Consider the following 27983-nt stretch of genomic DNA (forward strand, 5'->3'; position numbering starts at 1 on the left):
TTCTTGTCATCTTTAGCATATCAAATATATTCTAATCTAAATTTCCAAACTGCATAATCTAATAAAAGTCACTTGCTGTGAAAGTTCCATGAAAACTTAAAGAGATATAAAAATGCCAACTTTTTAAAATGGTTCTGGCATTGTTTTAAATAGAACCAGGCGCAGTCTCTGGCCATTTTTTTTTACCAAATAGTTCCCCTTAGCACACTTTCCTCTGCCAATAGATACAAGCAATAGTGAGTAGCTGTTGGTCTACCCAAGTGTTTTTCCAAGAATAGTTCTCGGACAACAGGAAACAGTATCACTTAGTATTTGTTATAAAATACTAGATTTCTAGACCCTCCCTTACACATATTCAATCAGAATCTGGTTCAAGACGGGTGCATGATGATCATGGATATCTGTAAGTAAATAATTTTCAGTTTTAGAATTTGAGATGCTCTGCATAAAGATCCTAAATCCTCTCATGAAGTACAACTGAGAGGGAAAAGACTAGGTAGCTTGAATTTCCACTGTATTTTCTGAAACTGTTAACATCTTTCTATAGTGTCAAAAGAAAGCCTTCAATGTTGGACCAAAGCTGGGGTAAGCTGAATAAGGCACTTGTCTTGGGTGTAAAAATTCAGGGGTGATTACGTGATAGAAAATAAATAATAAAAGCAGGATACAATGCTGTGCCAAGCCACACTGAAACTGAAGTAAAATAATACTTAAAAGAAATAAATTAAAATTCCATAGTATTTACAGTTTTATTTTTTGTTCACTATGGATATTTTGGGATAGATTTTATTTTTAATTGTACATTAAAATATTGTTTATCTTGATTACTGAGTTTTTCAGCACCCTCCCCTAATTTTTGGACCAAAGGCAAATATCTCACCCTGGTTCTGGCTCTATGTCTCGGCACTGTGCTGAATGGAGTTGCCCCAGTTATTTTAAAGTACATAGACATCCAAACGCGATAAGTTGTTTCCCTCCAATTACATCTCATTGGTAAATATGTTTCTGCTTGCAGGTAGTCCCAATCATGTTCCCCAAAATAATCAGGTCTGTTATGTTTTCCTAAAATAAACTTCCACTTTCCTAGATTAAGTGCCCTAAAATATATGATTTGGTTAATATATATTTTTAAATTAACTAGCTAATGTACTAAAAATGAAATGAGGTGGGGGGAGGATGCATAAAGAAAAAAATCATACTGAACTGGAATGCCTGTATCCAGGTTTGGGAATAAAGTGAAAAATACTGTGTTGATTCAATAATAGTTTTCCTCAAAGACTAATACTTTATTTTTTGGCTATTATTTTGTTCTATTTTATTGTTATTATTACATCTGTTTATGAAAGAGTTTCTCTAAAGAAAATGCTTTTGAAGTCCCATGACCAAGAAGAAACCCAAGCCAAGTATTTGATTGCTTACTAAGTATTTGTTGTGACATATTATTCATAGAAGCAGATTTTGTCATACTGGTTCTTGCACTATTGCAGAGTTTCACTATTGTCTTCATTAGACTAAAACAGCTTGTTTAAAACCTACACATTGCAGGGCTCTTTTGAAAATTGTTCAAACCTGGCATAGATTTGAGAAATAAAAAAAAATAATAAGAAATCTGAAACATAAACTTAATGTTAGCCTTTTGATCACAGTTAAAGGAACCAGGGTTTGGTTAATTGTCGAAGTGGAAAAAGGGACTGATGACAGCACAACATGTTGGTGATAATTTTTTAAAAGGCTTCAAAAGAAAAAGAGCAAATGTAAATGAACACAATTACTACTGGAGATGTTCGCCAATATGTTAATAGAGAGTATCTCTGGAAACATGACTCAGGTGCTTTTAATGTCCGTAACATGTGCATTGTTTAATTCTTTTTCTATGAGATTGTTTTGTCTGTATACAAAATATCCTCATAGTTGTCACTTTCAAAAATACATTCGCATTCTAATGTTAGTGGGGAAGTTTTAGGTTTGGGAGCTAAAGGATATTTTTATTTTATTTTTATTTTTTATATTATAAGGATTATGAGGCCCTGAATTGCATCAGTTTTATATAGTAGAATTTCCAAACACATTACAAATTTAAGTTGATACTTTATTAAAGTGGTTATGTTATTGTCCTACACAATGGTGGAGAATAGAGCGGGAAGACTATTTGAGGTCATTTGAACTTCACAGTTCTATTATTTGAAACGCTTTTTCAAAAAATGAAAGAGTACTACAGTAAGTTTTCAAGACTTTTGCTGGTTCCATTAAGTTGCTGCATGAATGCGGTTCTCCAACCCAATTCCAACATGGAGGAAGAGTTCCCCGATTGCAACAAACAATTATTGAACATAAATAGGATATCAGAGAATTCAATGCAATTTTGACATTATCTACCTGAAGACAGCATCAGATTCCCCAGGATAAGCACCCTTGCCCACCCTCAACACACACACACACACACACACACACACACACACACACACACACACACTTCAGAGGCCAGCTTAAGCCCAGGCCCTATGCTTATGTTTGACAGGCTACATATTGGAGGGTCCAACCATCCTCTTCTTGAGTTCAACTGATTTGTTAGAATGGCTCACAAAACTGGGGAAAACCCATTTACTCACACGATTACCAATTTTATTTTTTACAAAGGATATTAAAAGATATGAATCAACAGGTATATGAAGAGATACATAGGGCAAGTTCTGGAGCCAAGGAGCTTCTGTCCTTGCGGAGTTTGGGCCCAGCATGGTGGCACTTGGAAGTGTTTTGTTTCCCCAGTGTGAAATCTCTCTGAAGTAGAAAGACTAAAGAACTGTCCTCCAAAGTTTTTATAGAAGCTCCATTACATACTAATGATTAAGTCACTCAGTTGAACTCAATCTCCAGGGCCTCTCCCTGCCTTGGAGGTCAGTGGGTGGTGGGACTGAAAATTCCAAAGCTCTAGTCACCCAGTTGGTTCTCCTGGCAACTGGCCCCCTCTATTGGGTGTGGTCCTAAAGTCACCTTCATTCACAAAAGTAAAGATGCCTTGATTACTCTCCCAATTAGGAAAGTCCTAGGGTTTGAGAAGCTGTGAGCCAGGAACTATGGATGAAGACCAAGTATCTTATAAATCACAGTATTGCAGTCAACCCCCTGGTCTTTGGACATGGATCCCCCACAGCAAAAGAATTACATAAGTCAGAAGACGCTGGCACATTCCTGGAATTTCATTCAGTCATTAATAATTATCCAGTCCATCATCTTATCGTATGAAACTGTCTCTCCGGGAGAGGACACTCAGGTTTTCAGTTTACCAACTGATCTTGTCAGGTTCCAAAAGCAGGAGTAGTATCAGTAAGACATGGCTTCACCCTTTCAGGTACCTAGTATAATTGAGCTAACAGATAATATCATCTCTTGCTCTGAACCTCTTTTGAGGTGTTAATGTTATGTTGGATTTCCCTTATTACATAGCTCATTTACAGGTTCCTATACCCTCAGCTATTATTTTTCCTTCTGTCCATTTATACCACAGCTTTTCCACCTTCAGAAGGGACTTTCGGTTTGGCCACTGCGTGGGTCTAAATTGCTGGTGGTAATGCTGGTCTAGCAAATGCCTCCCCGTCAGTCCCTTTCTGTCGCCTGGGGTAAAGTTACATAGGTGCAGAACTGATGGGCTCTCTCTACCAACAGGCCATGTAGCTGCTTTCACCATTATCTCCTATGTTACTGATAGGGTGAAGGCATTTCCTGACCCATCAGACCTTTAGAAATTCTGACATAAAGGTTAAAAACAGCCACAGTTTCTTGCTTAGGAATGATCCCTGCATCCAGCCCATGTCGTTATAGTCCTGGTCCAATGACGACTGCATCAAGTAGGAGGAAAAAATCAGGTTGAGGTGATGTGAGAAAGAAATTTTACAAGTCCCTTCCCCAACTTCTCTACCCCAGCTCCACCAGAAAAACAGACAAATCTACCTAGCAGGAGCAGTCCTTTACCTTTACACTCATGAAGGCATGTAAGCGAGATGTTCATGTCTTTCTCTCCCCCCCATTTTAGATAACCAATGTTATAATCGCCTGTCCTAATTCACGATCAAAGTGTGACTCTGAGGAGGATATCTATCTGCCCATTGTTGAACATTATGGGCTACAACGTATATTACTTGGTCTGAAGGATTGATGCGCTGCCATCCTAACCGATGCACTTTCTTTCGTTCTGGTTCTTTTATAGCACTGAGTGTTTGCATGTACCCTCAGGTAAGAAAAAGTGCATCCACACTCAGTGTCTATTCCTGTCAAAACCATCTGTAGCCCTCCACCCACCCCCACAGCTACCAGCATCAGTCGCACTTGTCAGTTCTGTTCATGGCCTTTCTCCCGGGGAATCTGCCATGTGCCCATCTGCAGTCTCTACGTCTCTTGTTAGCAGAGAGAACAGTTCTTACTGGCATTTTGTGCCTCGGTGGGTCCAAAAGGAATAGGTCTAGATTCAGCCCCTCTCTGCATTGCTGCAATACCCCAACGTCTCCTCCTTTCATGGACCCAGGTGGCCATCTCAGTCGACTACAAGGAGATACCTGCTTGCTGATTCCAGTCACCTTCCAAACCTGGAAGGGATTTCTGATGGGCACTGACAGGTTCTACTTTAATGCACCCCTCAAATTCTCATAGTGTTACAGGAAAAGAGGGTTCTTGGCTTCACACAGGAAAAAATTCAAACGTGAGCCGATATAGAGTTTAAAATAAAAGTAAGTTTATATAGCAGAGAGTAAGTAAGAAAACAAAGACCACCCCACAGACAGAGTGGCGGGCTCTAATTGTTAGTGGAAAAGAGACCTCCTCCATCCCCTGACTAGGGTTTATATGTGCTTTCTGCTCTCATGAAAACTCATTGGTATGGGGGGAAAGGAGGAGAGAAGAACAATGGTAAGTTTATCTTTATCTTCTGTAAGATGCAAGAAGTGTGGGGGCAGGTTTGTTTTTAACTCTTGTAAAGCACAACCTGTGTTTCTTTTGTGTGGACTTAGCTCCAGTGATGGTCCTAATGGAATCTCCAGTCTTTGGATAATTTGCTCTGTGACTGATTAATGTCCATTTGAATTCTATGTCTTGGAGCCCGTAGGCAGCAGGCTTGGAATCCAACCTCAGATCCTTCTTCTGAAAAATTAGTACTTGTGCCCCTTGTCTATATTAATAGGGTTGTACCCCATACAGGCATCCTGTTAATAGGCCAGGTTTTATTGTCCTCCTGTCTTATGCCCAGGACATTGGCCACTGCCGATGAGTTAGTAAAAACCCAAACATAGGGAATTCTACCATTTTTCAATTTGTTCCTCGCTGCTGGGAAAACAGCATGGAATGCAGCCCACCGGCTGATGTGATTTTAGCTTCTTCAATCAGAATGGTGGCCTTCCAAATAGGATTTTGTCCATTTACCAGGGAACTGCCATTCTCAAGCCAAGTAGCTCTTTGTTGGTCAGTTGAGGGCACTTTATAGGGCAGCTCCTCATACACTTTCAATGTCAGTCCTAGGGGAAAAGAGGCTCCTGCTCATGAATATCTCCTCCCTGCATTTCCCAGGCAGCAGGATGCTGGATAAACTAGGTCCATGTGATTATGGAACTCTCTGGTCACTATTGGAGCATTCTTTTGACATCACCTAAGACATAGTGGGTGTTTTAGGTTTCAAGATCATTTTATGTCCTTCAGTCTCAGAGGCAGCCTTAGTTAATAAAGTCAGATAGCAAGGTAGTAAATGCCCCTCAAATAGAAATTCTCTTGTCTAAAGTCTCAGTAGTTATCGCTAGGAGGTGATCACAGACTCTTGCCAAAAGCCCCAGTCTGTGCCCACACAAGGCTATGGCACAGGGTCTGCTTCCACCAGCACTCCTGCTTCAATGCTACAATGTGTGTGTTCAGCAAGTCTTTCTGGTTCCCTTTTAGCATGTGCAATTAATATTGCTTGAAGAGCAAATTTGCTCGCCTTCTGTTTTATAATACTAGATAGGGGAAATGTTCCCCAATCAGATAAAATTTCTATCCCCGTAATACAATCAGGTAAAATAAATGTAACCATTACACATAATGCTTATTGGCATATTCTGATTCTCCTACAAACTTTTACCTTAATCTCATCAACTCCTACGTTCCCAATTGCAGCCTCTATGAGGACTTCATTCACAGGTTTTCATTTTATAATACTAGGAAGAGGAAGTGTTCCCACAATATTTATTCCCATAAAATATTTAGGTCAAGTTGATACCAGTTCTTTACATAAAGCCTGCTGAAATATTACAACTTTCACAATCCTATTAGCCATCACATTTTTATGTTCTTTCAATCTAATTGTAGCACTAGTCAGGAGTTCACAATGGGCCTTAGCACAGTTCCTGGGAATCCTATTTCAAGGAGTGCTGGAAAGTTCTCCACACCCTGCCTGTTTTACCTACTCTAGAGAGGGGTGGAGCCATGGGACCCTGATTCTTGTGTAAATCTGTATCTTTATCAATTGGCCTAAACACTGCCCCAAGCTATTGTTGGTCAGGTTTCTTATCATAATTTTTGACTTCAGGCTTCTAAAATTTCTCCAGACTAGGTCATCCAGCAGACTTCTTTGGGGCTCTTTAATGTTGAGGGAATAACAGGAGATTTTTCTGGACTGCCCAACCTTAGGTAGTACTGTATTAAAATGTTTGTTTTAACCTCATCAATGTACATTTTATTTATTTCATTTCCTAATAACCACCTAAAGATTTCCACCCTTCTGGGACAAGTGTTATAACTCTCCCCTTTCACTTAAGTACTTAAATGTTCTTGGTATCAGTAAGAACCATATGGGAAAGGTGAGACAGCAAATTTGATAAGGCTTCTGGAACTGTTGTTCAATTTTGCAGCAGTAAAATTACATAAGTTGTCCATGCAACAGGGGCCCCCTTAATCACATCATTCACGGTCACCTGGGTAACAGGCATATTCAGGGGGTGAATATCCTGTTTGTCACAAAGTCAGTCCACATCTTGTATACCATCCATATCAGCTGCTTCATCTAGGATGTTCTGTTTAACATCTATGGGGGGGAGTTTTCCTCTTCTCAGGAAAAACACACTTTATAGTGCCTTTTATCCAGTGCACTAGGTCTGCTGTTCCCTTGGAAAAAAATGTGTGTGTGGGTCACGTATAGCCATCCCGTGATAGTTCAATAGTGAGCCTCAGGTCCTGCATCGACCCAGACAAGCTTTTCCACTTTGCAGCATTCAAAACAGAAGACACAACCCCCAAACTGATTACTCTTACAATCCATTTTAAGTAGAGGTTCTTCAGGATACTGGTGATACCAATCCACAAAATGAGTCCGTTCTTTCACACTATACCCTCCGGTTTCAGTCATTTCTTGAATTTGCCCTCCCCCTACATTGACTACTTTTTTGTGACCAGAGGTCTTAGAGGTACTTTCTGTTGCTCCTGCATAATTTGTGTCTTTTTAGATGGCTGTAAGGCTAAGGGCCGAAGCTCAGGCTGAACCAAATCTGCACTTGGTTCAGCATTAGGGCCTGACCCAGAACTTTCTTTTATTTTCTTTTTGGCTATTATAGATAATAATGATAATCAGGGAGTTGTATATTTAGCACTCTTCTTCTTATTTTGTATTTCCTTATATAGCCAATGAGCCAACTCCTTGGACGTTGGGTCTACCACCATTTCTAAATTTCATTTGCCATTTTACCTGCAGTAACTGATCATAGCACAGCTGCAGTTTCCTACCATGGGTGAACAGGTAGTCACCCAGGAATCAAAGATTTCCTCATCCCCCACCCTTTAATCCTTCCTTTTCAAAAACCACATGTTTCCATGAGCCAGAGCCATTTTAGCAAATCTCATTTCACTGACACCAACTGAATGGGGTTCCTGGAGCCAGTGTCAATGTTGAGGTAAGGGTTTCCCCCCACACCAACAAACAATTCTCAGTGTCCGAGAATTCAAGTCAATTCTGACACTATTCAAGGATAGCATCAGATTTCACAGGTTAAGAGCTCAGTCCTACAAGACTGTCCCCCATCCCCACTCACACTTCAGAGTCTAACCCAAAGCCCAGGCTTTATGCTTCTGAGTAGCTACAGATTGGAGGTTCTAATGACCCCCTGCTGGGGTTCAATTAATTTGCTAGAACAATTCACAGAACTCAGAAAAATGATAACAAAAACTAAGTTTTATAACAAAAGCCTAGTTCATTTCAGCAAAATAAATTTTAAAAGTTCTAGCAATTCCTTAATATTTAGGGATATGGAATTTTTCCTTTGTGTCAAGCCTTTTTGGCAATTTAATAAGGGAACATTAGAACTCTTATTTATATACTATGTTCACTTATATTAGTCTTTCATTTTAAATATTTTCTAGCCATTCTCTCTGTTACCTATTTATTAAACAAATATTGACATTGTACCTACCAAATGTCAGACACTGTGTGAGATCCTTAGGAAACAGAGGCAAACAAGTCAGACAAAATAACTCTCCTCAGGAAACAAATGCTATAGTTTTGCAACAGTTGCCTTGCAAGAAAATACCAACCAGTAGAACATTTCAAAATGTCCTGTCTATAACTCTGAACTCGGTCTTTTTAGGATCTCTCTATCTTAGAGATAATATTTACAAAGACATTTAAAATTTTATGGTGAGCATTCCCTAGATTATTTTGAGGAATAAAGCAATACAAAATGGGATAATGCATGCTCCTATTACTCAATTGATGATGAATACTTTTTTAATAAAGTCCAATGTACTTATTATCATGATAAAGTCATATAATAAGTTTATTTTAATGTTGAAGTCAAATGCATTTATGATTTGTACTTTACAGGAAATAGTTCTATGTACCTTAACCTAGGTATACAGTGATGTAACATGTCAGTCTATTATGATTCATTTGCACGCTTTAGAATATTTGAAAATTTACAAAACATAATGAAAACCATGACTGTTTGCACATGGGATTAATTTGCAGGTAGGAGATGAAATTCGGCATAAAGCTATCTATTCCATGAGTAAATCCAGTCTACACTCTGTGCCTACTAAATGAAGAAGAAGGCCTTGATATGAACAGTCTTGTCTTGGCATCTTTCCAAAAGTGTAGTTTATAAATCCCTCCCTTGACATGCCATGAATTTTCTTTAATACAGAGAATGGACATCTTTGAGGTTTCACTTCCAGTTATGATAAAATGGTTAATGTAGACTAATTGCCCCATCAAGAACAACTGGAAAAATCCTCTAAAAGTTTATAAACCTCAGAACACAACAAAGGCAGTCAACAGTTGCTGGGCAATGAGTTCAATATTCTATTAGTTTATCTTGATGAAGGTTACGTGGGTATGTTCTCTTTTGAAATTCTTCAAGCTCTAAATTTATGTTTTGTATATTGTATTATGTCATATATTAAATAAGTTTATTTTTAAAATACTGCTGATACTATATCACTGGCAAACTACAATATTTCTTTTTCGAGTCCTAATAGCCTCTCCAAGCCCTATATATACCTAAAATGTATTGAGATACATTCAGTTGGGCAATGTATTCTTGCTTTCTCTATCATGGTATTTTTTTCTCTCCCTATTTTCAATCTCTTACAAATTAAAGAAGACTCCAGAATAATAATTTTATGTTACATTTTATAGCTTTCTTTCTTTGAAAACTAATGTAACCGAATGGTATAGTAAACAGGAATATTGACTTTAGTCTTAGACAGATCTGGTCCTCACTTCATCCAGAAGCAATCCTTGAGTTTGGGGGCAATTAACATCTCTAAGCCATATTTTGTTGAGGCAAGGGATAAGTAGAGTGAATGAGAAAGAGAGAGTGAGAGAGAGAGTGAATAAATGAATATCTACTTCCCAAAGTTGTTATATGGATTAAAGTTTTGTATATATACATATATACATATATAGATATACATATATATAAATATATATGTATATCTAGCAAACTGCCTTGCATGCAAGTTTTCTCCATACTGATATTTTCTCAATCTTTCTATCATGTATATTGTATTACTTTCCTATGGCTGTCATGACAAATCACAAACTAGGTGGTTTAAAACAACATACATTTATTTCCTCACAATTCAGGAGGCTAGAAGTCTGAAATCAAAATATCACCATGGTCGGTCCTTTCTTGAGACTCAAAGAGAAAATGTGTTCCATGTTTCTCTCAGATCTTCTAGTGGTTGCCAGCATTCTTTGGTATTCCATGGTTTATAGCTGCATCACTCCAATGTCTTTGTCTTTACGTGGCTGTCTTCCTTGTGTCTCCTCTGTCTTCAGATCTCTCTTTCTTCCTCTAAGTACAATAGTCTTTGGATGTAGGTCCACCCTAATTCAGTGTGACTTTGTCTTAACTTGATTACCTATGCAAAGATTTCCAAATAAGTTCACATTCATAGATACTGGAGGTGAGAATTTCAACATGTCTTTTTTGGGGGGCACAATCAATCCACAAAATATATCACACAGGCATTAAACTTGGAGAAGCTAAGAGGTTTGCCAACAGTGTCAAACAAAGCTAATATTAAAGCTAGAATGAAAAAACATGTTACTTAGAATTCAGTGTTTCCTTTAATATACCCAGCTACTTACAAAACCATCTCCGTGATACCAAAGGTAAACTTTTAAACTTGAGTGTATCTATTTATCTACTCTATATCCTTGGTTTGATTTAGGTCATGTAAATACATCTTTTGAATGTTGAACTCGAAGAAAAATAATACATTAGTGTGAGTTGGTATGTGAACACAAATGTGAAGGTGACAAAAGGGCAGCTCCTGTGCCATTTCCAACCAACAAAGTGTGTATTGTCCTGCACAGTGTTGTTGTTGTGGAAGTGATTAGTTTTTAATGAGTTAAGATTTTAAAAACCAGAAGATTACATATAAAATTACAGATTTGTAGATGCTTTTGACAAATTGTATGATCTGTCAACACTGGAGCCACTTGACCACAAGATGCTGGAGTTGAGGAGTGGATTTCCTTTTTAGAGAAGTATACGATTTTCAGCTGGCCACAGAGTCAACCAATCATTGTTTCCCCAGTTCAGTGTACCTTACTCATGTATGTCACACGCCAGACTTTCTGAGTCATTTCTATGTGTTCTCCTTGATCTGGAGAGAATTAATTTGCATAGTACTGACCTACAGTCCCATTCATTGAGATGCTAGATCAAGTGAACAAATATAATTTAGGGTTTAGTTTATCTCCTTGTATTATTATTTTTCCTTCTGCAAGAGCAAAGCTCTTGTAAATATAAAACTCCTGTCAAAAGCCTAAGATTATTTTTTGTAGAAAAATTGTGTATTATTATTCTAATTTGTGAAGTTCCAATGATGTATATTTAATATCTACTATTGTCTTTATTGTTAAATACTTCTCTCTCTGTGCGTGTATTTATGATATGTATTTAAATAATTTTATATTTATAATTAAATGAAAAACAATATTAAGCAGATACAGCAGGGAGGAAAACCTGGATATAAAAGGTAAGCATGAAAAAATAAGAAGAAAGCCCTGAAAGAACAACAAGGATTAAAACCTCGTTGAGCAGTAGTTTGAAAATGATAGGAATGGGAAACAAACAACAGACAAAGAAAAATAAAAACAGAGGATGTGTTTAAAAAGCGAAGTACCAAATGTTTCAACATGCCACAAGAGCAAATTGATTCCACAGGTTTTTAGGGGCAGAATTAGGCTGAAATGAAACAAAGATACAATAAGGCTCTGAATCTCACTGGCATCTATAACTTCAGCACAACCCTCTCGCTCTTCCTTCAGAAACCGCAGTGAGGGAAATTAAACAGGATTGGTTAAATTAAACAAACAACTGGTTGCAGGGACCCAATGAAAATGAATGTAACACAGTTTCTAATGAATGATGAAATTCTTTTCCTTGAGCTTGACAGTTGAAAATGGAAGGGGTTGACTTTCGGTGAGATTTTGGGGAGAGATAGTAAAGAGACAAAGTTCGAGTACAGGAAGAAAAATAAGTTCTGACAGGATAACGAAGACAAGCTCAACTGTGCAAGGAATCACCAAGAGAAATGAACCCCCAGGCAGGGGCTTCTCTCAAACTTAGTTAGGAGTTGCTGTTCTTCTTCAGAAAGATTTGTCATCATTGTGGGGAAAGGAGGTGTGGGAGAAGGCACAGGGAAACATACCCAGGTGTTAGTGCTGTCCTAGATATTAAAACATTGCCCATCAAACACACCACAGTGTTCCCACGTTGACACCTCTTTAGCAGGTGCATTTTTTAGAACTTAACTGCTTCTCAAGTACCTATCCATGTACTTTCTCTACTGTAGATTGATTCCTTAATAATTATCTTTAATGATTGGTAGCCATTTAAAAGATCTCATATTCTATATTTGGATTACTGAAAAATTACGTAATCATGTGAAAGCATCCTAATTTCATTATGCTGAAGATTTTTTCCAAAAGTACAAAAGCTTTTAACATACGGAGTTTACTTATTTTTCCTAAAAGTGACTTAATAGACTTCATGGGAAATATGTGGATTTTTCTGTATGTAAATTACAGTATGTTTATTCTAGTCTGTAGCTGAATACAAAGGTCTAGACCTCATTGCATCTCCGTGCATTTAAAACTTCCTTTAGTTGTGTTGAAAATGAGGTTTAAATAGAAGTATGTTCAATAACAATTCATTGACTTTGTAACTAGAAAGCTCATATGTGTTTATATAAAGGAAACCAGCTAGAGACGTTTAATCATAAAACAGAGAATAAGAGTTATATTTATTATTAAAATAAATAACTTGTTAACTAAACAATAGCATTCCAATTATGCAACAATGATACTGTAATTGGTTTGAGGAATTCACTATTAATCTAAAATTTAGTTGAGAATGTCATGTAATCTAATCTCTCCCATTATTACAGTAGAAAAACTGGCTTCATTTTGATCACTTGAATCACAGCAAAATAGAAAATCTCCTCAGAGTGATAAATCTTATTGCTCTTTTGTTTACCATCTTTAGTGGAAGATATTTAATGCATATCAACTCATAGTTTCCCTCACCATTATCATTATTCTTCTTAAATTACTTGTATTAGTACAGTTAAAGCTCCCTTCCAATTTAGTATCTATCTTGGAATTCATAGTACCTCAAAGCCTCCCTTTTGCCTTAATGTTAATTGGGAAAGTAGGTGTTTACACTGATTTCCTCATGTTAAAGCACAAGCTATGATTGCAGCAATAAACCCAGAGTCTCTCTGTATTCATTTATCCATCAAAAAAATCTTACTACTTAGTTTCATTTATTTTTAGTGTGGAGTGAGTTTCCATGTTAGAATGCTCATTAATATTTAATACCTTATGGAAATATATTTGTTTATGGTGATCATGCATTTCTGTTTTCATTGTTGCAAAATGTTTACCAGTTTATGTCGTGAGATATTATTTATGTTTCCATATTTGGGTTGTCAGAAATTCTCCCAATCAGACATAATCATAAACAACCACCTTGATTTCACAATTATCTCATTTGTCTGAGTGGTAGCAAGGGGCAGGAGTTAAAATCCTTCACACTTTACTGTAGCCTAAAATTGGTAGATTCCCTAAGGTGATTCGAGAGGAATTCATCCTAGTTTCCTCCTTTCTAGAAAAATACTAAGTTGTTCTGATAAATGTTAAATTGCCTCAAATTCAGGTCTACAGGAATCATTTTATAATACATTTTACCCACAAACAAACAAAATGATGGTAACATTAAAACACCGTGCCTGCTTTTATTAATATAGTTTCTGTAGCATTTCCTCATTAAAGAATAACACTGCAACATTCCAAAATTGACTGTTTAGTTTTCTGGATTCCTCTTGCTGAAACTCTTAGAAAGAAAAAAGGAATTAACCTATGTCAGCATCTGCACTGTGCTAGCAGTGTGCTAGGTGCATTGCATCGTATGATGAGAGGCAGTGTAGCAAGGTGGTTGAGATCACAGTCTTGAGTTTGTATCCTTCCCTTGCACATATATTTGCAAGTGTGACCTTGACTGTCTTAGTTAATTTCTCTTTGCTTCACTTTTCTCTTTGGTAGAATGAGGGTATCCTATGATCTACCTCATAGGGTTGCTGTGGGGGATAAACTAAGTTATGTAAATAAAGCACTTGGATCTCTGTCTGGCGTGGAGTACGCACTCAATATTACAAAGTGGCATTCTCTTCATCAAATCTTGTAAAATGAGATGCTATTATCCTCCATTTAACTGATGAGGAAACTAGCCCTCAGAGAGTCAATGCAATTTATGTGGAAACAACATAGGAAGTCATAACTTTAAAATAGGGAGCTTTTGTCACTAAATTACATTTTTATATTTCTTTTATTCCAAGCACATATTGATAGCTTTCCCTCTGCATATTTACGAGAGAGAGAGAGAGAGAGAGAGAGAGAGAGAGAGAGAGAGAGAGAGAGAGAGAGAATATCTCGTGGCTCTCCTATGTTCCTTAGGCTAGATGCAGTACTTACTTTAAATCTGATAACTGCAAGGGGATTAATGCGACACATAATCTAGTCCCTCCATTTAGATAATGTGTGTGTGTGTGTGTGTGTGTGTGTGTGTGTGTTTGTATAAAGCGTTGACACAGAGGACTTGTTTTAAAACTTAAACATGAAGAATAAGAATGTTAGCATATCTTTGAATCAGAAAACCACAGATGACAGCCCCAGGAAACCAATGATCCAGTGGAAACACTGTGTAACCCCAGATAATATTAAAATTCACAAAGGCAAAATTAAATAAACTAGATAATTGGTCAGGTCGTGTGCCCTAGAGGCAATTCATATGATTTTTAGGAGTCTTGGTAAAAGGCAGCGCTTTGACTCTTTAGAGAACCTCTAGAAATCTGCCAGCACCATGAGATTCACTGATGAACATACCCTCAGTATCTTAAGGGCATCATGGAACCCATTTAGATTTAATCTTTAAAAATAGGCTGTGCAGATATTCACAAACGCCAAGACATGGAAACAACCGAAATGCCCATCGATAGATGACTGGATTAAGAAACTGTGGTACATTTATACAGTGGAGTATTACTCAGCCATAAGAAGAATGAAATCTTACCATTTGCAACGATATAGATGGACCTAGAGAAAATTATGCTAAGTGAAATAAGTCAGACGGAGAAAGACAAATACCATCTCATCTCACTTATATGTGGAATGTAAAGAACTGAATAAATGAGCAAACAAAACAGAAATAGTCTCAGAGGTATAGAGGAAAAACTGATGGTTGGTAGTTGGGAGGGGGTGGGGATGAGCGAGAAGGTGAGGGGATTAGAAAGCACAAATTGGTATTCACAATATTGCCACAGGGATATGCAAGATAGTTTGGGGAATATAATCAGTAACATTGTAAAGATTTTGTAAGGTATCAGATGGGCATTTTTCTTATTAGGGAGACCACTTCGTGGACGGTGTAGATGCCTGACCAAAGCACTGTATACCTGAAGCTGAAACTGAATAATATGTCATGCCCACTGTAATTTTATATATATATATATATATATATATATATATATATATATGTATATAGTCATATATACATGTACATATAGTGTAATATATATATATATATATATATATATATATATATATATAGTCACAGGATGTGGAGTACAGCATAGGGAATAGAGCCAAGGGAATTGTAACAGCTACATACGATGTCAGAGAGGCAATAGATTGGGGGAGGGGGTTATCACTTGTAAGGGGTGAAATGTCTAACTATTACAGTGTTTTGTACATCTGAAACTAATAAAAAAATGGGCTGTCCATTCCACTTACTTTTGCAATAAGCTTTATCTGTATACTAGACACATGTGGGCATAGCATATGTGCTATTTACTCTAGAACCTATTGGTAAATGGTAGGAAAATCATAAAAACCCCTGAATTTTAGTAAACTAGTTTTTGGTCCAAGTTCACTTAATTACCTCAAACCGTACATAAGATATTTTTCTCAGACTTAGCTTTACATTATTTAAAATTTCATTTACGTATTAAAATCATGTTAATAGTTACAATTTCATTACATTCTTCAGGAAATCCTTTGGAATAATTTGGCAATCGCTAGTATCCCTATTTTATAGCCAAGGAATCTGGATTTCAGAGAAATGAGTTGCATTAGGTCAAACAGAGGAGACTAAGCTTGGAACTAGTAAAAATAGCTAGTATTTACTCAACACATTATTTATGTATTATGTCCATTTATTTAGTTAATCTTCACAACAACAACAGATGAAGTGGGGGATATTAATATATCGATTTTACAGAGGAGGTGACTGACCATCTTCAGGTTAAGTATCTTACCCAAAGTCACAGCTGATAAATGGCAGAGATGGAATTCAATCCCGGACAAACTGATTCCAGTTCCCACATATTTAATCACTTGACCACAGTGGCTCTCTGAATGCAATAAAAATAATAAAACTTGTGGTTCATGCCTTCATATTATTTAGACTCTTACAAAAGTAGTGAAAATATTAATAGGCTTATCATAAGAATAGGTTCTAGTGGGTTTTTTTGTTTGTTTGTTTGTTTGTTTTGTTTTCTTTTTGGAAGGAAACGGATATTGCATTTGGAATGTATATAACTTCAGTCTTCCTGAGTTTGTGTAGATCTTACAGTCTGGCTTTATAAGGCCTACAGGTAGAAAACAGTGTTACCTTACAGCATTTTAGGTTGAAGCTATTAGGTTGGAGGTGTTGAAATAAATATGTCTGCTGTTTCTGCTCTTCAACTAACCCAGGTGAAGAATATAATAGGGTTAAGAATTTAAATGTCCTTAGGACTTAAACTATAATTCAAAGCCGCACACTTTGGACTTTTCTACCAGCTATTCTGCAAACTCCCTTAGGCTTAGCTCCTTTGTCACCAAACCCAGTAACGCCTACTGGGCATATAGTTAAAGGCTGGCACAGAGTTTCACTCCCTCCAGGTTTTACTAGCTACAGAAGAAAGGAGGAGACAGAGGGAAGAATTAAACAGGTACAAAACTTGGTTTAGCTCAGGATACCCATGGCAGAGCATGGAAAGCTGGGGCATGACGAGATGTTGCCACAAAATGCACCTTGTCAGAGACACCTGAGTATGGTCTCCAAGTTAGTTGGCATGTTAGCTTGATGGGTTCTTCTCACATCTTTTTGGCACAGCCTAGTCAGAACGTGAAGGTTTGAAGTGATCACTCAGGCCAGGGCTAAGTAAGGGGTGGGGCAGGAACACTGGATCTGAGGGAATGCCAGCGGCTGTGTGACTCTTGCCTGTCCCTGCATTCCTCAAAGAGCTGCAGCTTTTTATGGGTTCCAAGCAGGAGACCAAAGTGCACAAGTAAAGCCAGAGCTCGCCTTCATCACCCACTCCTTGTTCCCTTTCTCTTGACTGCCCAGCCCTTCCCTGGCACCTTCTTAGGTACCCTTGTCCAATCACGACTAAACCCCGAAGTGAAATCTCCACACAGCTTTCTGTGGGCCTGGGCATGCTCAGTAGGCTACTTGGTTATCTGGTGTCCTCTCTCTCTCTCTCTCTCTCTCTCTCTCTCTCTCTCTCTCTCTCTCTCTCTCTCTCTCTCTCTCTATCTCGGAGGGGTGGGTGGTGACAAATTAGAAGCGCTTGAGGCAGGTCTCCGCCCCCAGGATCGGGCTTCCCCTGCAAGGGGATGAAGCAAAGGTAGAAACAGCCCGCTCCGCAGCATCCTGACCTGGAGCTGGAGGGGCTGCGCCGCGGACCGACCCCACCAGTATCCCAGCCTGAGGCCCGCGCGCCGCTCTCCATGGTACTGCGGAGAGCTCAGCTCCGCCCTTCTCTTTCAGAAGGACAGCACCCCGCGTCACGTAACCCAGCCTTCTCGGGCTCTACCACCACCTCCTCCTTCCCAGCCCTCTTCCTCTCCTCCTCCTCCTCCTGCTCCCCTCCGTTGCCTGTTCTTCCCTCCCGCACTCCTGGAGACAGACGCTCAAGCCTGACGCCTCTGAAAAGGCAGCGGCAGTCGCCTTATCCACAGCCCTCAGGAAATTCGTTTTGACCGATGCATGCTTCAGTCTCTGGCTCCAGCTAAGGGGAATAACCGGGCAGGTAAAGAAGCTCCATTTGGGTTGGGGGGAGGGGATGGGGCGAGGCAAGCTGGAGAAGGATATCTCTCCCCGTTGTAACTGAGCCAGGAATTGCCACAAATGCACAGGGAAGGATGGGTGGTGGGAGGGTGGAGGAGTACAGATCTTGGTTGTTTTGCATGCAGCTTTTTAAATAGACGGCAAGATGAGGTGGTGGAACTGGGGTAGTAACTTAAAGGATGAATGCAGTGATTTATTAGCAAAAGAAAGAAAACAGGCGAGTTAGAAACAAAAAGCAATAAAATATATGTCTATCTACATCTTTCTTCCTCTTCCCCATCAGCCGCATGCTGTGCCTAGCTTTAATTTGTGTAGTAGGCTCCAAGAAACTGCACTGGTATGAGAGATGGAGCTTAGAGACTGGGCGGGAAAGCCAGGGAGAATTTTGGGTGTGCTCTGGTATTGCCGGACTTTGTAAAAGCCGGGAGGAAAAGATAGGTACTTCTAAAAATTCTCTCCAAATTTTCAGGTTCTCGTTGATTGTATATATTGAAGGGTGTATGGAAAGGTGTCTGTGCATGTGTGTATATGTGTGTGATACCACAAACATATTAAAATAAATGCAACTGCAGCTGATGAGCATACTGTATCGATCCTTCCAGTGGCTTGGGAATGAATTTGATTCTAGAAATGAAAGAAAAGATTAATGAGGCTGTTAGTCTGCTTTTGAATTAGAGCGCTTCTTTCTTTGGCTGCAGTAAGGTTTTCATATCCTTTTATTTCATCCCCTAATTTGCGAACTCACCAGGTTTTTCCGGCACCTTAGAGAGAATCCTCTTGCTCCATATAAATACAGATCCTCTCACACACAATGAGCTTCCTCTAAGAACTGGGAGAGTCAGTTGATCTCCCCTGTGGTTAAGAATATATATGTGTATTTCCCCCTTCTTCTCCATTCCTTAAAAAAAAACAAAAAAAATGTATGCATTAGTAGAGGGAAGCCAGAGAGAGAGGTAAAGAAAGGTTTTGTGATTGCTGTAACATTATTTAATAAAATGATCGTCTTCGACCGAGTAACACATAAAAATGGTTTTCCAACAAATGAGCTTATGGATGGTTTCAAAGCATTATTCTTGATCTTGAAATTCCAGGGTTATTTTGTAAATGACTGAAAATTTGGCAGATTCTTGAGTCCACTTTAAAAGAAAGAGAGTATATTCAATAAGATGCTATCTTAGAATGATTTTGAAGTGCACCTTTCTTTGGGCTTGGCACAGGAGTAGACAAGATATGGCTGGTGACTGCTGATGGTGTGGAATGTATCAGCCATAATAAATAAGCAACTGCGATTTTTATTCCCTTTTAATAGTGGGCAGCATGTGTGCGTGTGTGTGTGTGTGTGTGCGTGTGTGCGTGTGTGTATGGTGTTGAAAGAGAACCAGTCATCAATTTCATCTGGGAGGAACTTGAAGTGGGATCCCCTCGCTTGGTGGCTCTCAGCTGACACCTGTAGGGATTGCTCTGTATTGAAGAGAAATGCTCTCCACTCCCTCCACGGAGGAGCAGCAGCACAATGCGGTGCCATAAATTACTGCTAGTTTCAGCTTGTGGGGAAAAAAGTGTTAATGGATAGTGAGCTTCTGTGTCCAGGCAATAAGTGTGTGTGTGTGTGTGTGTGTGTTTGTGCGTGCGCGCGCGTATGTGTGTGTGTGTGTGGTGTTGGGAGGAGGGAAATACATGTGTTTGCTTGACAGGACCAGATGATACAGTTGTGGTTTTTTTTTTTTTTTGGTCAAAATGTGAGAGTAATATTTTTAGGTTAAAAAAATGACAAAAACAACTCACTACTTACGATTTCTGTACCATTTCAAGGGCCTGTCAGATTAGAGTTGAATAAAGACAGGTGATTTAATAGTACAGTGAGTGACTCAAATACCTGATTTTAAATTCTAGCGTCCTGGAGCTATAGCAGCTAAGGTAACACACATGCCAACTGCTGTTCTGACCACACAAATTCTAAGAGTTGACTGCCAGATAAAGACTTGAGAGGACTTAAGATCACTATGACGTTAGGCAAAATATTAAATACTTTATTCATCTATAGAGGAGCTAATAATAGGGTGAGACATAAATGCTGCCAAAAATAGATATGACTCCTGTTAGATATTTTCTCCTATAACAGATTATCCCTTTAATAAAAAGGAGGAAAATACTTGACTGAAATTTTAAGAAACACTCCCAAGAAACCAATATTCCTTTTCTTTCTGGCAAACATAAAATGGTAAGAATGATATACATATCCAAACCTCCAGTTTCCAGTGGACAGTTTGATCTTCTTTGCGTTTTATAAAATCAGCTATTAACTGAGATTTGAACAGACTGTATTTTTATTGTACATGTAACCAGTACAGAATATAAGCATAAGTCCTTAACAGGGCTTCCCCACCCCCTTCATTTATTTTAAATATTTAACTTTCTCAGAAAAACTATAAGATAACCATAACCAAATCTCTATGAAAACCTGGGAGGGTTACCTATTAACAGTTATAATAAACTACAAGGGTGTAATGGATGATTATAAGAATGTGATATTAACTATTAGGAGATATTAGGTCTCACTCATAGGTCAGGACAAATAAGCTCCGTCCAATAAAGTTAATTCTTGCTTACTAACAATACTGGTTATATATACCTAGTTTCTGTGCTGAATGATGATTTATATGACACTATAAATAACTTCAGAACATAATTTTTATTTTAATTTTCTGCAGATTTCTGGGTCCTTATTGAAAGGCAAAATAAAACCTAAATGCATCACCAACCCACGACCAATTGATATGCTGGCATTTTAGCTCGGCCTTGCTGAGGTGGAGAAAAATGAAGAGGAGCTGTTGTGATTCCCACATCTAACAGCTGCTGGCTATTTCACAGCTTTTGGGTTTGAACCCCACCATTGGGGAGGGAAAAAGAGAAGTAAAATCCAGCCTGTGAGGCCACGCGCAAGGAATTCTGCTTTGGTTGCAGTGGTGCTGAAGTCCATGATATGACAGAAGAAGCAGACCTTTGAAACTACTCTGGGGTTGACAAGTGGTGCCCTAAAGAGGCAAGGAACGCTTTTCTCCCTTCTGGTTTGGGACACTACATCTGGAAGAGACACATTTCCATTCACAAGCATCCAAGGATTTTAGTTCATTGTTGTTCCTTGTACTTCCCTGAGAAGTGTTTACTTCTTACCTGACTCTAACTGCTTTCCTTTTGCCTGGTACCAGTGATGGTACCTGGCAGATGCTGATATTTGAGGAGTAAAATATCTATTGACACCACCAATGCCCTTGAACTAGTTCATCGGACTCAATGGATGAGTGCTGCTTTCCCTTGACCTCCTGTTGACGCCTTTTCCAGAACGTTGCCTCCAAAGTGTATCCTCCCTTTGGTCTGGAAGTTCTGTGGCTGCCCTGTACCACTGGGGTCTTCATTTGCCAGTTGGGAGGAGACTATAGGGAGAGAGGGAGGGGCTGCTGGAAGAAGAAGAAGAAAAAAAGAGCTAGATACAGGAGGGTGCCTCCCTCCCACTCCGGCCCACCCCCTTACCTTACTCACTCTTGGACCCTTATTTCTACATCACGGTGTCCAGGACCGTTTTGACCCTGTCGGCCCCGGCACCCCCCCGCCGCACCCCAGCCCCGAGCATGGGGACGGCGCTTCTCCAGCGCGGGGGCTGCTTTCTCCTGTGCCTCTCGCTGCTGCTCTTGGGCTGCTGGGCAGAGCTGGGCAGCGGGCTGGAGTTCCCGGGCGCCGAGGGCCAGTGGACGCGCTTCCCCAAGTGGAATGCCTGCTGCGAGAGCGAAATGAGCTTCCAGCTGAAGACGCGCAGCGCCCGCGGCCTCGTGCTCTACTTCGACGACGAGGGCTTCTGCGACTTCCTGGAGCTCATCCTGACGCGTGGCGGCCGCCTGCAGCTCAGCTTCTCCATCTTCTGTGCCGAGCCTGCCACGCTCCTGGCGGACACGCCGGTCAACGATGGTGCGTGGCACAACGTGCGCATCCGCCGGCAGTTCCGCAACACCACGCTCTTCATCGACCAGGGGGAGGCCAAGTGGGTGGAGGTGAAGTCCAAGCGCAGGGACATGACGGTGTTCAGCGGCCTCTTCGTCGGGGGGCTGCCCCCCGAGCTGCGCGCGGCCGCCCTCAAGCTCACGCTGGCCTCGGTGAGGGAGCGGGAGCCCTTCAAAGGGTGGATTCGGGACGTGAGGGTCAATTCCTCCCAGGCTCTGCCCGTGGACAGCGGTGAGGTGAAACTGGACGACGAGCCGCCCAACAGCGGCGGCGGGAGCCCGTGTGAGGCGGGCGACGAGGGCGAGGGCGGGGTGTGCCTCAACGGGGGCGTGTGCTCCGTGGTGGACGACCAGGCGGTGTGCGACTGCTCGCGAACCGGTTTCCGCGGCAAGGACTGCAGCCAAGGTAAGGCCGACGCCCGACCCACCCCACCCGCTCCTTGGCCTGGGCAGGGCGAGGTGAGGCCGAGGGAAGCAGGCGGGGCCGGGCTGGGGCATGGGGTTTGCCTTCTCTGCACAGCGATTTGGTTACTTTCCAGCTGAAGACCTGTTTCTGGCCAATCTGCTTCATCACCTCCCTTGGCATCCTCTTAAAGGTGGAGCACCCCCATTTCCAGGTTCAGTGTCCTCCCGGGAGTCCTCTCTACCAACCTGACTTCCGTCCAAGTGCCAAGTAGAATGACCTGTCCTCTTCATTCCTCGGGTGCTTTGTCAACCTGCTCCCTATCTTCCTTGGGACATGGCCCACCTGAGTAACCGCTGTGCTTTCCTTTGCCACCTCTAAGTCCGCAATACACAGATGTCCCCCTATTCGATGCAAACAAGTATCTAGAAGATTGGGCACACGTTTGGTGAAGAATGAAGTGCAGGAGTGGTTCACCATGGCTTGGGAATGCCCACGTAGTTCCCAGGGTGAAGGAGAAGGGGGGTGGGATTCACAGGGCACTGCTGTGCCTTTTACAAGTGAAATGTGAAGGCCTCCCCCTGGTTGTGGAAGAAGAGAGGGCTACTGTACAGGTGGAGATTTTCTGGATTGGAAAGAGGGTTCTTGGAATTAATGCTAGTTTCTATGGTTATGTCCAAGTCCAACATTTGTCAATTTAAGTAAAATTTCTTGTGGTTTCTTGAGGTGGAAGACAGGCCAGCTAATGTTTAGAAATTTTAGAGGTTAGATAGCATTTCTCAATGAGCAGATGCTTTGAGAAGATAAATAGAGAAATTTAGATGTTGCTGGGCTGGGAAGCTTCTGTAGGCTAATAAACAGGGGATACGGATGAAGGATTGCAAGAGATTTTCTGAGGATATTCAGCTAATGATATTTATCTGAATAGTGGAAGCCGAGCTTTAATTTCTGTTGTTAGTAGAAATTAAAAAATATATATATCAGATCTAAGTTTTATTTTCTCTCCTTTATAAATAAAATTCAGTCATAAGTGTGTTTCTCCAATGTTACTACATAACAATGATCAAGAAAAAAACAACATTGTTGTGCAAGCACAGAAAAGCCAATGAATAGAAAATGAGTGATATGAAAACAATGAAACATAGATGTATCTGTGCTTCAGCAGGAGAGAAGATGTCAGGGTTTAAAGTAGATAGCTTATGGATCAAATCAGAGCAATCAGCAGATGGATAAATGGCATTTAATGGCTCAAATTTTAAAAGGTTAATTATGAAATCTGATTTTGAAAGCTGTAGGGACTAAGCTCTATGTATGGCTGTATATTATTGTATAATGTCTTCTGGGTTTTTTTGCTGACACTGCTAAAGGGAACTGGCCCTTGTAAATCTTATAGACTTGGCAGTTCTCTCTCACCTGACTTTAAGAGAAATGAAGGTTTGATACAATTTATAATTGTTTAAACACCAAAGGGAAATAGGAAGAAAAAGGCTGGTCACTAGGAGAGTTCATAGGTTTATAGAAAAGAAAGTAAAGGGTTATTTTGTTGCTCTCTGCCTTCTTGAGGGTTTTTGTTTTCATTATATTTTGGCTTAAGCAATTATAGAAGACTGTTTATTTCATGACCCACACTGCACTTCAGCTTGGCCGGTAAAATTCCATGGATTTTGCATCAAGCTTTGCAGTTACGTTTTTCATAAATCAAACAGTAAATGTTTCCCTTTACCACATCTAAATTAATTGTAAATCATGAATAACATAGCTATATAAGATGATGTGCTACACTATAATTTGAAGTTGCATATATCTGCACTGACTGATAGAAATGAATCAAAAATGAACACTATATTATGGCAAAAAATGCTCTCTAAGTATCCTAATACCACTTTACAATGTAGAGCAGGAAATTTAATGAAGGACACATGAAATATAACTTTCTTCCTTAAATTAGGAAACAATATGGCACAATGACAGCCTGTTCTGTGTGGGAGGGTATTTGAAATGAAAATTTTAATTTTTCCATGCATTTTTATGTAGGGATCCTGGTATCATGCATAATAAGGGGAAGTTAAGAGTGGAGAAAGCATGGCAAAAGTAATACATTGAAGAGAAGCAGAGTTAGATGTCTCTGAAATGCATTTTATTTTGCAAGTGGAGAGCTCTTTCCATAAGATGAAGAATTTAGTATTAGCAAGATACATAATTGAGCAGTGTAGTACCTGATGCTTAAGGTAATTCAGCCCTGAAAAGAAAATTGGTTAGGATTATTCTGGAGCATTGATTCATTTTGAAAATTTGAGCTTTCAACTAAATGCAAAGATCACCACTAGTCATGAAAAGAAAACAAAAGGCTGGATTCCTTTGATTATCACACAAATAAGAGATGGATTAATAAAGGCAGAGTCTTTCTTCCCAGAAGGACTGGCTCCATTTTGATCATTTGCCTCGTTTCATGTGTGTCAAATGACTATTAAATAATTAATTGAGAATGGATGCTTCTCCCCACACCAATCATCTATTGATGGCTAGGGAGAGATGATTTCTGTTCAGATGAAGTATAAACAAAGCTATGCCTCTAGCCAGCATTTACACCGATTGCCACATTCTTTCTAAAAACTAATTTAAAAGCAAATCCACATTCATTAGAGAAAATTTAGAAAAAAAAGTAACCGCAAACATTAAACAAAATTCAAATGGTATCTGGTGCCAACAACATTTTTAAAAATTTAATAAAAAATGTCTAACGTTATTTTAGTTGCCTTCATATTCAAAATACCATAAAAAACTACTAAAAAGACAGAGTATTCTCTGCCCGCCCCCCAGCCTACAATGTCTTGAAACAACTTAATGCACCTATGAATTTCTAGAATATTTTTATTTAATGAGTTCACTTTCATTCTTTCTGTATTCAGGTACAGCAAATTTTACTTATTTATTTATGTAGTAATGGAAAGAGAACACAAGAAAGGTTATATGTCAGGAATAGGTTGGTGGCAGAGCCTGGGTAAGAGCACACAGACACTGGTATTCTCGAGCCCCGTTACCATGTCTGCTGAGTAAGATTTCTGGCTTATTAGGGCTGGTATAAGGGTTTATTAGAGTTCAGGCATTATTCAAGAGAAATGTATGTCTGATGGAACAGAACTAACTTATATATCACTTATATTCTTTGACCGTGAGAGTCAGTCTCAGAACTCAACTCCAAGAATGTCATCTTTCCTGAATGATGGATGCTTATGGGGTACATATCTTTTTCAGTGAATCATACTCATCTAAGTGGCCCAGGGCAATTATTATTTAATGAGCTTCTATTTAAGCAGACTAATAGTATTCTAGTAGCTTAAAAGGCTTAGTGAATTCCATGGCTATCCAGCTTGAAAATGAGAATAAAAGGCTTTTCATTGAGAAATTGAGTTTTATATTTTATGATTTCTAGGTCCAGGTTTCATGCATTTCCGGGTTATTTATATTAAAATTTCATACTAGACACCGAGTGTCATTTTTATTTTCTTTCCCTGTTTAAATGGCTGTAAACATATGGCTTGTGATGGGGGATTCCTAGATATTACTAAACATGGCAGTGTGATCGATGTCATTTAATAAACCCCCTGCTTTCCATGACTTTACTAATGTGACCAGATAGACAATCATATTTGCCCCTATATTCATTCATTTCTTTAATCAACAAATATTGAGTACTTTTTATGTGTCTGAGTACTAGGCTCAGGCAATAAAATGGTCAACTCTCAGAAGTAGTTCCTACCTTCACAAACCTCACATGCTGGTGAGGAGGCACAATAAGTAAAAAAATAAAAGTGGATAAATGGAAAGAAAATAGTGGTATGCATTTTGGAGGATGGGTACATTGTACTATGACAGCTTAAAGTCTTGTGAACTGACCTAATCGAAGAATATTTTCTTGAATAATAATGTTTAAACTGAAATCTGAGAGATGAGAAAGAATTAACTAAGTAAAGGCAGAGGAGAAATATTAGGTCCAGAGCTCTGGTGGAGGAGATGGGACACACATTCAAGCAATTTAGAAAAGACTCTTGAATATCGAGCTCTTAAAAGAGAAGCGGGACCAGATCATGCAGGGTTTTCTGGACCTTGTCAAGCATTTTTACCTTAATAGTGAAAGTGGTGGAAAAACAATGAAAGAATTTAGTGTGGAAGGTGGGGTGGAAGATGCCATTATTAAATTTATATTTTAAAAATGTCCTCTGTCTGTAGTGTATAAACAGATTGATGGGGGGCCAGAAAAAAAGAAAACATTCTGTTTGTCAGTCAACAACATTTTTTAAGCACCCACTGTAAACTGTAGACTGAAATAGGGGACATAGAGAAAAACAAGATTCTTTCTCTAAAGAAGTTAGAATCTTTGAGTTTGCTTTTGTATAGAAATCATAGGCCATTTGTTGTTTGGAACACTTTGGTTCTACCTGTGAAAAGCTTTATCTGACCCCTTTATGTGGATTGTCAGGTGGTTTCTCACAGATATAGGTTTCTAGAGCCCATTGGCAATGTCATATTATATTATACCCTTGCTCAACATGTTTTTCTTGTAACGATATATATATATATGGGCTGATTGATTCTAGGCTTTCAGTATTCTAACTGCTAAAATAAAGGAAAATATTACATAGCTACTTAAAATTTTTGCAAATTTAAAAAAATTAAGTAGTTACTATACAGGTAGGTGGTATCAGACAAAAAAAATGGTTGAGAGATTTTCTTTGAAGTATACAATTGTAGGAAAAGGTGGATGGATCATCTGTGCTGAAAGAGTTTTGAGTGGAATGGAGAAATTCATCAATAATTTTGATCTATGAGGTCTGACAATTAAGTTCATGAACTTGCCACATGAGCTTACTTTAGCAGCACTGTACAAACAGCTTGGTAAGGTTTCATAACCTTGGTATATCAGTGTATCACAGCTGTGTTTGTGTCGATGTGTGGAGGTGTCTTGCTGAGTGGCGGTCATTATTGCTATTGCGTGTTTTTGTGTGTCATCGTGAGAATGTCTGAGCTTGAATTAGTACAACGAACAAACATTAAATTTCTTGTTAAACTTGGCAAGAATCGAAGTGATTCAGGAAACACAATAGTCCAAGGTTATGGGGATAATGCCATGAAGAAAATGGCAGTGTACAAATGGATGAAACATTTTTCTGAGGTGAGAGAATGCGTCACTGATGAAGAGAGGTCAAGGCGGCCAGTAACGAGAAGAACTGATGAAAACATTGCAAAAAGTTGTCAAATTGTGCGTCAAAATCATTGGCTGACTGTGAGAAGCATAGCAGATCAAGTAAACATTGCTAGAGAAACAGGAAAATCTTAACTGAAAATCTTCGCATGAGAAAGGTGTGTGCAAAAATGATCCCAAAGGAGCTAACTGAAAAACAGCAAAGGAGCGTCGAAGTTTGCCAAGACCTTTTGGAGAAGCAAGATGATGTT

The 27983-nt window shown here is 39.3% G+C and overlaps 1 protein-coding gene across 15 annotated transcripts in view; it reads left to right on the top strand.

Annotated features, from left to right (window-relative positions):
* The first annotated feature begins 270 nt into the window (after positions 1-270).
* NRXN1 (neurexin 1) overlaps positions 271-27983 on the top strand; it is a 1108907-nt gene continuing 1081194 nt past the window's right edge. For 10 of the 15 annotated variants that reach the window (XM_081069291.1, XM_081069302.1, XM_081069305.1 and 7 more), the window contains exons 1-2: positions 17954-18093; positions 20843-22532. In XM_081069291.1, the coding sequence (XP_080925417.1) occupies positions 21761-22532 (772 nt within the window). In that variant the 5' untranslated portion in view covers positions 17954-18093; positions 20843-21760. Of the gene's footprint in view, positions 404-17953; positions 18094-20842; positions 22533-27983 lie in introns of those variants that run through there. The other 5 variants (XM_081069306.1, XM_081069308.1, XM_081069310.1 and 2 more) reach the window with 1 other exon arrangement.

Source organism: Rhinolophus hipposideros (assembly GCF_964194185.1).
Source record: "Rhinolophus hipposideros genome assembly, chromosome: 12".
Lineage (NCBI taxonomy): Eukaryota > Metazoa > Chordata > Mammalia > Chiroptera > Rhinolophidae > Rhinolophus > Rhinolophus hipposideros.